The sequence below is a fragment of the Elgaria multicarinata genome, chromosome 10, assembly GCF_023053635.1.
Source record: "Elgaria multicarinata webbii isolate HBS135686 ecotype San Diego chromosome 10, rElgMul1.1.pri, whole genome shotgun sequence".
NCBI lineage: Eukaryota > Metazoa > Chordata > Lepidosauria > Squamata > Anguidae > Elgaria > Elgaria multicarinata.
In genome coordinates, this window is record NC_086180.1 from 28473033 (window position 1) to 28486426 (window position 13394).

The following is a 13394-nucleotide window of genomic DNA, read 5'->3' on the forward strand; positions in this document are numbered from 1 at the left end:
AAGTGCATAGAATCTAGTCCGGAGGTTTTGTGCTTAGGTTTTGCTCCAAAGGGCAATACGTGCTGTCAGATTGCAGTTTTTTTTGTGGTCCTAAGGAACAGCCTTTTGTACTCTGTTGGGGGGGGGAGTACAAAACAGTGTGACAGAGGATTGCACCTGTCACTTGAAGGATTGCACCTGTTACATGCATTTTTTGCATCCATTTTCTATCAATAAACTGTCATCTTTTTGCGCAAGAGAGCTTTGTTTCATCTTGGACATCAAAAGAATCTAATCTGACTGGGACCTAACAGAATCAGGACTCGAGATCAATACAGTGGGCCTGTTCAGATGACACTTCAGGCTCTGTGGTTAGTGAAAATGTGATTCTCTGGGGTTAGCACTAACCACAAGCTGTGCTGTTTCACACAACACTTTAAGCCACGGTTAGAGATGCTAACCCTGCTGCAGACGGTTAGAAGTGACCAGTGAGGTTAGAAGTGACCAGGGTTTAGCAAAACACATTGCACAAGACACCTTAAACCAGAAGAGTTTATTTTTTTATTTTTTTATTTTAAGGTGGCTTCTGAACAGGTTCAGTGTGTGTATGTGCATGTGTGCATACATACATGCTAGAGAGGTTTAAAAAAGAGCAATCAGCACCATCAGAATTCCTTGGGGAAATACATGAAAGTTAAAGTGGTTGAAAAACCAGAAATAAGTACTTGCAGCAGAGATATCCTCCAAGTTCACCATTGTATGCCCACTTACTTGGATGTAAGCCTCGTTGAACTCGCTGTGGCACCCCGGTTGTGGAATGAGCTCCCCAGAGAGGTCCGCCTGGCGCCTACACTGTACTCCTTTCGTCGCCAGCTGAAGACCTTTTTATTCACTCAGTATTTTAACACTTAATTTTAACTTAAATTTAAATTATACTGTTTTAACTCTGTATTTTAACCTTATATCAATTTTGCTGCGTGGTTTTATCCTGGTTGTGCTTTTTATATTGTATTTTGTATTTGTATTTTTAACTTGTTGGTTGTTTTATGATGATTTTAATTTTTGTGAACCGCCCAGAGAGCTTCGGCTATTGGGCGGTATAAAAATGTAATAAATAAATAAATAAATAAATAAACTCAACGGGACTTACTTCTAAGTAAACACTTCTAGGCTTGTTGACTAAGAGAGGTTACAGGACTAATTTAAGGTAGCCGTTAAGTGAGTAGAAGTGATGTGGGAAAATTCATGAGATTAATGCCATACATTTGAAATTGACAGCACAATCAGTGGTACAGCTACTTTGGTACAATACGTAACGGATTGTACTGGCAGCTGCTATCAGGTTGTGAAGGCTGCTTGCGTTGGAGTGTGATTTGCGAAAACAAACCTTTACAGCCGACCCTGCCTTCCTCTTCCGCTACCACCTTTATTAAAAATGTATTAGAACCATTTCCACTTACATCTGGAATGAAGCCAATTTCGTTGAGATGGTTACTCAGCTCGGGGTCATGGAATGCAATCATCTGGGAGAACACCGTCAGGTATTCTGGAAGAACGATAAAAGGGAAAGACATTTTAGAAAACCTTCCGCTAGGAATTTGGCCTTAGGGATCAGAAACAAAGTTTGGTTGGTGGAATCTCCATTACAAAGAAAATAGGGTGGGGGGAGGAGATAAGCTCAAAATATTTACTACAACTAATCTGGAATCGCACAAATGCTATGTTTCTTTATTTCATTCCTTTCCTTAAAAAAACCCTCCCAATAAATAGTACACAAATATTGCAGGAGACGTACATTTTGTATACTCCACCTGTAATAGTGCAGGACATAAAATATTTTGACATGCCATTAGAAAGTAAGTTTATTGTAGATGCTTAAAAATAATTCACTTTTAATGGTGGTTTGCCAGTTGTAGGCTTATGATAGTATTTGTGAATTGCATTAATAGCAGTTCCCAGCCATCTGCTTGAGTTATACCAACCATAATATGTAATATCACTGAACATATTTATGCTTAATATTTTTATTTCCCTTCTTACTATGAAACACCCTTGATAACATATTTTATATCCTCTCACAAGATCAGTGGGTTTTTCCCTAACATACCAGATTTTGAGTTTGTTACTAAAGTCAAAAGATGGGCAACCCATTAGCTGGGGGCCATATAGACCTGCTCAAAAATTTCTGAATCATGATTCTCAGCATTCATGATTAAAATCAGAGATGGTCAACCTCTTCAGCTTCAGTGAGTTGTGGTGAGACCCTTCCAATCTGCATGGGAATATTGTCAAAATTACAGTGGCCCCATTCAGACGACACCATTAACCAAGCTGGTTAAGGATTTTTGGTTAAGCAGCAGGGTTAATAGTGTCGTCTGACATGCGTTTTCCTTAACCAGGTGACTCCGCTAACCACATTGCGGTTGGCTTTACTAACCCTGTTTTGCTGCAGGGTTAGCGGTACTAACTTTGGCTTAAGGTGTCATCTGACGTGCACCTGCGGTTAAGGGGCCAAAATCATAGAGCTAGCAGTATAGAGTGCCCTAAATAGCCTAAATCATGCATCTGCCAGCTCTCTCAGCACAAGGGTTGATGGGATACGTCGGGGCAGAGCATTCAGAGAACTCAGGTGCTCATCTAACTGCTTTGTGGTTAGTGTGTGGCTAAGGAAACCAGGAACCGGACAGGGTTAATGATGTTGTATACAACAGTTCCCTTTGTAGTTAGTGCTAACCACAGAAAAGCATGGTTAAAGCTAACCACAGAGCCCTCAGTGTCATCTGAACGGGCCCAGTAACGATCAAATTAGCTATAAAGAGCTGGCTGATGACAATAAGGCTAATAAGGCTTTACAGGTTTCTCAGGGCCAGAGTTGAGAACTTGCAGTTAGCCCTCTAATTTTTAGTTATTCACAAGCAAGTGCATGATCAGGTTTGGGACCACCATACATGAGCCTGGGAGGTTTAAACATTCCCCACTTCTCCCCTCCTGTTTTGTTTTTTAATTGGGAGGGCAGTGGGAACTCTGTGTGCTTATTTGTAAGCAATTAAAGCCTAGAGGGGGAGCTGCATACTACGTTTTTAACATAATCTGTACCTAACACTCCTCCATTTTCAAATAGAAATTGTTTTTTGAGCCAAAATTCACAAGTTTTTCAACTTGCAAGCCTTTAGCACTGGCTACCTAGGTGGTCAAGTAGAAAGAATAGCAGGTTTTCATAGAATTCCCTTTTCTTACTTTTAATTTTGCCCCCGAGCTTCACACAGAACTTTTATCCTAGTATGAAAAGCCATGTGATCCTTCAGTACTGCATTATCTTAAAGCCCCTGAAATGATCCTTACTTTAGCTTTCTCCACATGTAGTGTTAACATATTTATGTTCCTAATAAATGCACCAACCACAGGTAAAGTATTTAAAACCACTAATCACATAAACTCAGCTATGTGCTGATGAAAACAAATTTACAATTAGCTTCCTGAAAGCACATTTCTTTTTAAACAAGGGATTCGTGCCGAAAGTGGTTCTACATGGATATGCTATACTCCGTTAAATGTCATCTTTATTTGAATAGCAAGGCTCATAAAATATAATTTGTGTGTGGGATTACATGGTTAATTAAGTGTCTATTTGAAGGCACACATCTTTCCATGATAGCGAATCGGTTGAGTTCAGCCAAACAGCATTGGTTCAGATGATACAAATTATTCCTATATCTATAAACCGCTAATTGGTCTTTCATTTCATACCCAGACATGGATCTTAAAAACCTATACTGTGGCTCCATAGGATATCATTCTGTAACTGGAGATGCTATGCTTACTCCTCATCTTGCAAGTCTAGCACCACTAGTATAATTGCCTCCAGAACAGCCACTAAATGCTTCCAGCCAGAACAGTATGAAGACACAGATTTATTAAGTCCTCTTTCCATGTGGGATCTATCCATAATGGACCTGTTCAAACAACACGCTAAGCCATGGTTAGTGAGCGTGTTTAAACCGTGGTTATGTAGCCACTATGGTCAGGAATGGTTCACATGACATGCTAAACCATACTGGGCCTGTTCAGATGACAGTTCAGGCTCTGTGGTTAGCAAAACCGTGGTTCTCTGGGGTTAGTACTAACCACAAGCCATGCTGCCACAAACAACACTTTAAGCCATGGTTAGAGCCGCAAACCCTGCTGCAGACCATTCCAACTGTGGTTAGTGAGTGAGCGGGCTTTAGCAGAATGCATCGCAGAAGACATCTTAAACCCTGCTGCTTAACCAAAAGCCTTAACCAGCAGGGTTTGTCTCTTCTGAACAGCTCCAAACGCTCAACCACTGTGGCTTAGCATGTCATCTGAACAGGGTCAATGTGTCCACAATTTCCTGCAACCACGGTGACCCTTTTCTGAATTGCTGCAATCATGAAAATAGGAATAACCATGTGTTTGGCCCCAAGGGGTACTGGTGGTTCATGCGCTTCGGGACCGCCATGTGCGACGCTGGCTCTATTGTGAGCCCGTGAATAGAGTACTGGAGGCCACTGTGTGGGACTTTATAAACCAGCCATTAGAGAAGGGGCATAGTTCAGTGGTAGAGCACACATTTGCAAGATCAGTGGCATAATAGTTTGACCCTGAATAAGTTAGCTGCCTTTGTTCCGAGTCCTGGTTGACGAACAGCCACCTACAGAGATTCTGAAAAAGCAGGACGGTGGCCTATTAAAATAGAAGTATTGCATTTTTATTTCACATGGTGCAACTGCAATTAATAGACTAAATACATTTGAGGTGGGGGGAAGAAGCCATCACAAATATAGTTATACTTCTACAAAGTTAGTTTCTTTCATCCTTTAAAAATCTCTAAGCCATTATAGAAAAGCGTAGAGCAGGAAGTTCTTAACTTGTTTACTCTGTACAATTAAATTATAGTTTTATTATCTAGCCTTAAAATATGTCTTTTCCAAACTAAACAGTCTTTATCTTTTATCGTTTCCTCGTACATTAAAAAAAACTCAATCTGATCAACTTTATTCCTTTGAAGAGTCCTTCAATTAAACGTCACTGCCATATTTTCCTTGTAGAACTGTGACATGGATTGTTTATGCACAGAAGGTTTTTAAACATTACCCTGTGCAGGCAACACTCCCTGTCAGTATTGTTATTTGCATGACACTTTCAGCAGCTTTTAAGTAAGTGCCAGGAATGGAGAACAGGTTTCTTTTTTCTGAACTGAGCTGTTAGAATGATTGTTAAGGGTCTTTCAAAAGACACCATAGAGATGTGCAAAAAGAGGGGTGCAAAAAGTGCAGCCCATGGGATGCAGGTGAACCCCCTTCCTCCCCCAAGCATTGTCTGGTGGCCCCTGATATGTGCAGCATCTGCTGTCACTAAAAAAAGAGCAGGCTCTATGATTCCTGCCATAGAAGCCTCGTTACTAGACCATCCCCAACGTATTTTAGGAAGCAATGCTTGAAGGGTCCTGCTGGCTTCCTAGGACGTTTCAGGGATGCTCTGTGAATAATATTTCTATGACAGGAACCATAGAGCCCATTCCTAGAGAGTTTCCCTTTTTTTGTAGTGACTGAGTTGAAGAGGCTTCTACCTATTCCCAAACTTATTACGGGGGTACTTACAAAAGAGGTAGCAATACTCTGCAATATATGTTAGCTTGGGTCTTCCAACAAAAACTGATATGGTATGGTATTAATTGCTCTGGTAATTTATCAGATGGTTTAGTGTGTGTGTGTGTGTGTGTGTGTGTGTGTGTGTGTTTGTTATGCAAGTTGTATGTGAATGTACAGCTTCTACCAGCCCAGGAAACATCCCATTTGGCTCTTGGGGCCTAAAAGGTTGTACACCCGTGTTCTACATCTGCCATTTCTATTGGAGGGCCCATAAACCAGCAGTATAACACTAGGTTTCAAGCTCCATTTCCAATTCAAAGAAGCCAGCACCTAGACTGGAAAAATATTCCTGTCTGAGGCCTTGAAAAATCTACTGCTAGTCAGGGTAGACCAGTCTTCCCCAACCTGGTGCCCTCCAGATGTTTTAGACTATGATGCAGGGAGGTACAGATGGAGGGGGAGCTGGTGGAAAGCACCTTTTCCTTTATGTGAATGGAGGAATAAGCAATTTAGGATTTAAGCCACTGTGAATAGCAGGTACTGTCTGAGCCACAAAAAGGTCTTGAAAAATAATTTGTACAAAGTCTTGGCAAATGGTAGTTAAGCAAGATTTTCAAACATAAGGAAGAGGGATGAAGTTCAAAGTCTCTTTCTGCCTACATAGGGTTGTATCTAATATTAATCCTACTTAGATTAGACCTATTAAATTAATGGAATATAACTTAGACTAACATTGGATACAACCATAGTCCTCTACTTTTAATCATACTTCTGTGACATGACCTGCAGTCATGAAGATAAATCACATAATGGATAAGTTCAGACAACGCGTTTCTAAACGGTGGTTTTAGAACTTCACAGTGGAGTTTTTACACCATTGTTGAGAAATGTGTTGTCTGGAGGGAAAACTCCATGCAACAGAGGGTTTTTTTTGGGAAAACACTCCACACAGAATACCCATGCTGTGCAGAGGAGAGATCCTGCACAACGGTTGTGTTGCGTGTTGTGTGACAGGCTCCATGGAGTTTTCCGTTGCAGTAAGTTGACTTTTCCCACTAGCTACAGAGTTCCCTGGCAAGTGCCACTCTAGGAGTGCAAGTGCCACTCTAGGAGAGCCACCAAGATTGGGTTTTTTTGCAGCAATTGCTGATGAGATACCATCGGGAGGGCTGGGGGAGGAGAGAGGGCAGAGAAACTATCAATCGAATGTCGCAATGGATTTTACTTTATGCCATGGTAGCCCACTGTCACGCAACGGTGGAATATGTTAGAATATGTTGTGTGGGGAGTACCCCCTAAAAACTGAACCGCTGAGTGGAGTTTTCACACTGCGTTGACTAACATGTTGTCTGAACTATAACTAGCATCACTAATAGGAAGTCATCAATCAACAATATCAAATATTTAAATCAATGTCAAGATGTCAAACCTAAATTTGCCCAAATTCTGCAGCTTCCCTCCCTCCCTCCCTCCCTCCCCGTATTATCGGCTTTTAGGGGAACTGTTTTTATGCCGCTCTTTCAGTGTAATAGTAGCATGCCTTCTGGTATTTGTGTCCATTGGGTTGCAATGTAGATTATAAATTTAAAACTATATAAATAGAAAGACAAACACTTCTATAGAGGCTTTTTAATGCTTATGAGAATATGATTAAACAGAGAACTTACCTTGAATCACATGGGAATTGTCTTTTAGAAAGAAGTTATAGAGGTATTTAGGAATAAAAGCAGACATACAGGCGTAGGCCAGGGCTAAAAGAGAATTAGGAAGAGAAACTTGAGTTCTACACCCAACAAATTATTACTGTTAGAACACTTATATTTTATTTCATAAGTTACATACACAAAGACTCCTATAAAATTTAAAAATAGATGTAAAAATTAACCACCATTCGTTCAAAGACAGAACGTCAGGAAACTTAAAAGCGATAAAACAAATCGACGCCTGTATTAAGGTAACCACCTTCCTCAATAACCTTCTTTTACACACACACACACACCATCATCTTTTTATTATTATTATCGCCCTTTTCTCGCTCGTGGCGGTTTTTCTAGACAGACATGACAGGCTTTGCCAAGTCATGCTGTCTTTTACTGATTCAGGAATTTCCTTACTATTGGGCACATTTTAAGAATGGCTGCTTTCTGGATGTCGGTGTGGAAGTATTTTGGTAGGCCCAGTTTCTGGAGGTTTTCTGTATAGTTTTTTGATGTGATGCCAGTGACTGATGTGTTGTGGCGTTTTCCTGTTGCCATAGTTCTTTAACTTCGTTAGGCAGTGGTGTATGGTTTTCTCTCTTTTCGTCTTCCTTTTCTACAAAATTTTTGTCATTAAGAATTGTTACGTCAATGAGATAAGTGGGGTTTTTTTGGTCTAAAACTGATATCTGGTCAGTTGCAGGGTATTGTTTTGCAGTTGTATTATGTCTGTCCATATAGTTCATTCCTGCCAGAATTTTACATCGTCTTGTTACATTGTCTATTGTTTCTTCGAACTGATAACATTTCCTACATAAATCTGTTGTCACACTTATCTTTTATGATGTATTTTTTGGTAGGTTTTTGTTGCTATAAATTGATCCTGTATGGCTGCTATTATTATTATTATTATTATTATTATTATTATTATATTTCTATACCACTCCACAGGCGAAGCTCATTGGGTGGTCTACAAAAGATTTACACACACGCTTATGTTTCACAACAAATTTTGCATCAAATGAATACAAAAAGCAAAGTAGCTATTAGCAACATGTTTGATTTCTCTGATCTGTGTGCACATCTGAATTATTATTATATTTCTATACCGCCCCACAGGCGAAGCTCATTGGGCGGTCTACAAAAGATTTACACACACGCTTATGTTCCACAACAAATTTTGCATCAAATGAATACAAAAAGCAAAGTAGCTATTAGCAACATGTTTGATTTCTCTGATCTGTGTGCACATCTGAATTATTATTATATTTCTATACCGCCCCACAGGCGAAGCTCATTGGGCGGTCTACAAAAGATTTACACACACGCTTACGTTCCACAACAAATTTTGCATCAAATGAATACAAAAAGCAAAGTAGCTATTAGCAACATGTTTGATTTCTCTGATCTGTGTGCACATCTGAATTATTATTATATTTCTATACCGCCCCACAGACGAAGCTCATTGGGTGGTCTACAAAAGATTTACACACACACTTATGTTCCACAACAAATTTTGTATCAAATGAATACAAAACGCAAAGTAGCTATTAGCAACATGTTTGATTTCTCTGATCTGTGTGCACATCTGAATTATTAAATAATTATTAAACATAAATCCTGTGAAGTTGCACAAATCTAAGCAGGCTTTTAATGCAGGCTTTCCATCCATTCAAAACATTCTTCATGGAGGGCAAACAGCTTACCTTCATTGTTGAAATTTAAGTATAAGAACGGTGCACAAAGGGAATCAAGACCTGCAGGGAAGAAAATAAATGAATGCACCAATGGCGTTAAAGAGATAGCTCAGGTATTAAAACAAACAGTATTAAACATGAAAAGAAGATGACTTTACACATTCCTTCCTATCCACCACACTCACAGGTATTCATCTCATATTACTTACAAAAGATATTTTTCTCACGTAGCACTTTAGAGAAATTCAAGTTTTTTCCACTTCTGTAATGCCCACGATCTCAGTTAAAGCTTTTGGTATATTGCTTTCTAAAAATCAGAACTTAACCTGCAATCTTACACACACTTCAGAGAAGGCTTCTTGAGTTAGATGGACCTTATTTCTGAGTAGACATGAATTGAATTGTGCTGCTAATCATTATTCTCTTTATCTGTTAACGTAACATTATGGTAACTTAACCAACTCGGAGTATGAAAGCAGAGTATGAAAACAACAGATGAATGAACAAATTTAGAATTAAAAGTATATACAATGCATTTTTTTTTAAAAAAAGAAGTCAGCAGAGTGTAGAAGATATCACTGCATCAATCGACTTGAAAGTAAATCATTTCTTTAGTTTCTCTACGATGTAGAAAGAAAACATCGAGGAATTTTTTTTTCTGATTGCTTAAGGAATAATAAATTTATGACTTCAAAAAATAATCGCTAGCCCTGGTAAAGAGCTGAACTAACCTTGCCAATATACAAGATCAGGATGGGAAACGACCCATGCTTTCAGTACCCGCCTGAATTTTGCATGACCCTCTGGTGATGACAGCAACTCGTCGTACTGATGACAGCGAGGAATGTCAACTTCAATCTACAATACAGCCAAGAGCAGGAGGGGAGATAAAGATAAGCACCATAGAAAGACACAACAGTGAACAGTGAGCTAGGTCCTGCTGAGTACGTAGAATTCATACAAACCGGGTGATAGGAGCTCAAATCGGAACTCTACAATATAATTCTCTCATGACAGGAACAAGTCATAAGGGGGCTACAGTGACTTTACAGGGATTATTCCAAAGACATGGCTGAGCATGAAGAAATGTTGTCTCCTCCCCCACAAAAAAACAAAAACTCCAGCAAAGAAAGAGGTATAAATACAGGAACAATGGACGTTTTTGATGCCAAGAGAATGTCCTTTAATTTCATATTCTCTTACCCATTTTGTTCTGCATATTATATCTGTTGTAGGGTCGGGATGAAACCCCTCCTTCCCTGAAGTTAGTCATTACGCTTGCAGATGGTGAATTTGGAGAAGCTATTTAGTTGCTTTTTCAGGCACAGAATGTTTTGAAAGGTTGCATGAGGGAAGAGCCTGCTTACCATGGACAGTCTCCTACCTGGTACTAGCTAATGAAAATTATGTTATGTTAATGTAAGTGACCTCTAGTGCAATGCTAATAGTATTAGATGGCACAATGGGTTTTCTTGGGAAAACGGCTGTGCCAGTTAATGCTATTGGCATTGCACTTGACACTGCTTACATGGTGCAACAGAGAACAGCCACCATTTTTCTTTTCAACATGCTCATGGAATGATCTTGATGTAATACCATTCTAGGGGTGGGAAACGTGCAAGAGCTTCCCCATGACCCAGAGCCCTGAAACTGGAAAGTATTAGCGCAAAACACGTTTGCCCCTAAAAAGTACAAAAATAAGACATCTACACAAAATAGGGGAATGAAATGATTCTCATTCTTGCTAGAGAGCTGGACTTTGATATGTACATAGTCCTGTATTCTGCTTATTTGAGGGGTCTGGAAGGGGGACATTCATACAGCTACTCCTCAAAATAAGGGACTCGCACTGTACTCCCAAATGGTTAAATAGTGCCACACCTGTTAGGAACTTGAAACGTGTAACATGGCTAAGAACCTGGATTACTAGATTAACCTGAAGATGGGGCATCTGAAGTAGTTAAAGCCAAGGAGGAGTGATTTACCTCATAACAGAAGGGGGCACACCACCACAGAGCCAGCAGTACTACATATAGGATAGAGTGTGTGAGTTATTTTGCCATCTACATATAATGCTCAATTTCAGGGAGACTAAAGTCTTGATGGGGAGAGAGGGAAGCAATTTTGAACTGAACTCTTTCCCCTTGTTTCCCTGCACACTGGAATATAGACATGGGTTCCCATGTGAAGCCAAGTAGAGGTGGTGTGGTCTCACCAAAAAACGTTGTGTTCACATCCTGATTCAGCTTTGTTTATGTTACTCTCAATATCTCAGTTCCACATTTTTCGAATGGTGCTAATCATGGCTTTCTCACAAAGGATTATGGTTTGAAACACAAACACTGTACGGGGTTTTCTGCACCAGAAGTGCTATTACGTAGCACTTTAAAGTGTTTTAATAATTTCATAGGTGATTACTTCACTTAAAATGAAAAGAATCTTACTTGTCTATCTGTAGGAATTGGAGTGTCCTTGTCAATAGCATCATATTTTGCTTGAATGGCACCCTAAAATGCGTAAGACAACACAGAAGTATTAATTGAGAATCTGTAAACGCTACCGAAGTATAAACTGAAGAATTGCCACTAGAGATGCGAGTGAAACCTATTCATCCAGGGGTCAGATATGAGACCACAAAGAACAGGAAGCACTGGGAACTCCAAAGTCTTTTCTTGCTTACATGAAGATCTGGGCCGGAAAAGAATTTGCAGTTTACTTATCAATAAGCTCTCCCCCTTCCTTTAAACACCACTTACAGGTTGGGCTGGTAATGTTCCAGCCACACGAAGAGTTTTTCCTCTCCTCCCTAAGGCTAGAAGTACATAGTGGCACACCAGACAAATGGCATACCCACCCACCACCACCACCACCACCACCCTCAAACCAGTTCCCAATGTTCTACCTCTTTTGGCCAATACTGATCGACTGTACACCCAACTTCGTTTTCCTCTCTCGTTCAAAACAGGATTTAATAAGACAAACCAGCAATCAGTTTCATCAATACACCCTGGTATTTGCAAGAAGCAATTCTCTCTCCTATTCTTACCTCTACTCCAAGCAAGGCTGCCCACGTTAATCCTCTCATTAGCGGAGGAATGTCGACTCTGGCTTCTTTCCAAATTTGGTTTTTTTTATATGGATATGCCTGGAGACAACATTTACAGTATTAGAAATACTTTCAATGCAATCTAATATTCTGATGTTGTTTGGATCTTTTTTATTTCATAATATTATTTATATAAACATAAATCTACATGTAATAATAATATTATTATTATTATTTTAAAATAATAATAATAATAATAATAATAATAATAATAATAATAATAATATCATCCAGGTATTAATGTCTAAAGAAGAGTGAATCATGTCTATATCATATCATACTGCATAATCTGTCAAGTGCAAAATTAATAGGTACAACCCAAGAGGTTATATGCCAAGGAATTCTACCTTTATTAATATTACACACCTTTAGCAGCCTGTCAAACAGGACGATTCTGTTTAGCTGGTACTCTGTATCCCGCTCTCGGATAATAAGAGGAAGATTAGCAGCAGCAGATAACTCATTGTTACTGTTTGAATGGGGTATATTTGACTGGCTGAAACAGAATGGAGGCAAGAGTTGTGCAAAAAGTCATGATAAATGCTATAAATGGAATTAACTGTAAAAGAAAACCTGAAAATGCTAAAGCAACTAAGATAATCATCATCGTCATACAGACAAAGCAAAGTCAATATTCTTTTTTTAAACAGAAGCTCAATTCACCCGAATCTCTTAATTCAGAAGGCAGAATATAATAAAATGTTGCATAAGAATTAATCAGTAAAGTAGTATCTTGCTATTGGACAGATTAAATATATAATATATTAATTAAGAAAGAAAGAACGTTTTGGCATAAATATAATGTCATTACTAAATCTGAACATTATACTTGCCCACTCAGCTGCTCTCTCTTCCCAATCAAGTTTATCTGACTCAGAACTAAAAATGGTTTAATGACCTTTACCAAAATCACCTTTACTGCTTCACAAGACTGGCCTATGGAAAGTGAAGCACGGTTGAATCCAGTCTTAGTTATACTTAGAGCAGACCCACTGAAATCAATGGGGTGGAAGCTATCCTTGACTAATTTCCCATTGAATACAAGAGCTCCTTCAGATGGGGGGGGATCATATTCCCTTACTGTTGGCTCTGAAGCTGTATCTCTTCTGCTTTTGCAATGGGCATGAATTACATGGGCATGAATTACAATGGGCATGAACCACGTGGCTTGTGCAGCTACAATGAAGTTTAATGGGACAACACCCTCTAGTGGATGTTTTATAGCAGAACTTCTCTTGCACATGGCAGGAAATGGCGACATATATATATGAAGAGTTGGCTTTTCTGAGCCTTTTTTAAAATC

General features: G+C 39.2%; 1 protein-coding gene across 1 annotated transcript in view; it reads right to left on the minus strand.

The window, feature by feature from the left end:
- The window catches only part of TBCK (TBC1 domain containing kinase), a 97378-nt gene that overhangs the window by 37739 nt on the left and 46245 nt on the right, over nucleotides 1-13394 (minus strand). The window contains exons 13-19 of the mRNA XM_063135648.1: nucleotides 12458-12587; nucleotides 12032-12130; nucleotides 11430-11492; nucleotides 9717-9843; nucleotides 8995-9045; nucleotides 7259-7342; nucleotides 1440-1525 (exon numbers count right to left, since the gene is read on the minus strand). Coding sequence (XP_062991718.1) covers nucleotides 1440-1525; nucleotides 7259-7342; nucleotides 8995-9045; nucleotides 9717-9843; nucleotides 11430-11492; nucleotides 12032-12130; nucleotides 12458-12587 — 640 coding nt within the window. The remainder of the gene's footprint in view (nucleotides 1-1439; nucleotides 1526-7258; nucleotides 7343-8994; nucleotides 9046-9716; nucleotides 9844-11429; nucleotides 11493-12031; nucleotides 12131-12457; nucleotides 12588-13394) is intronic.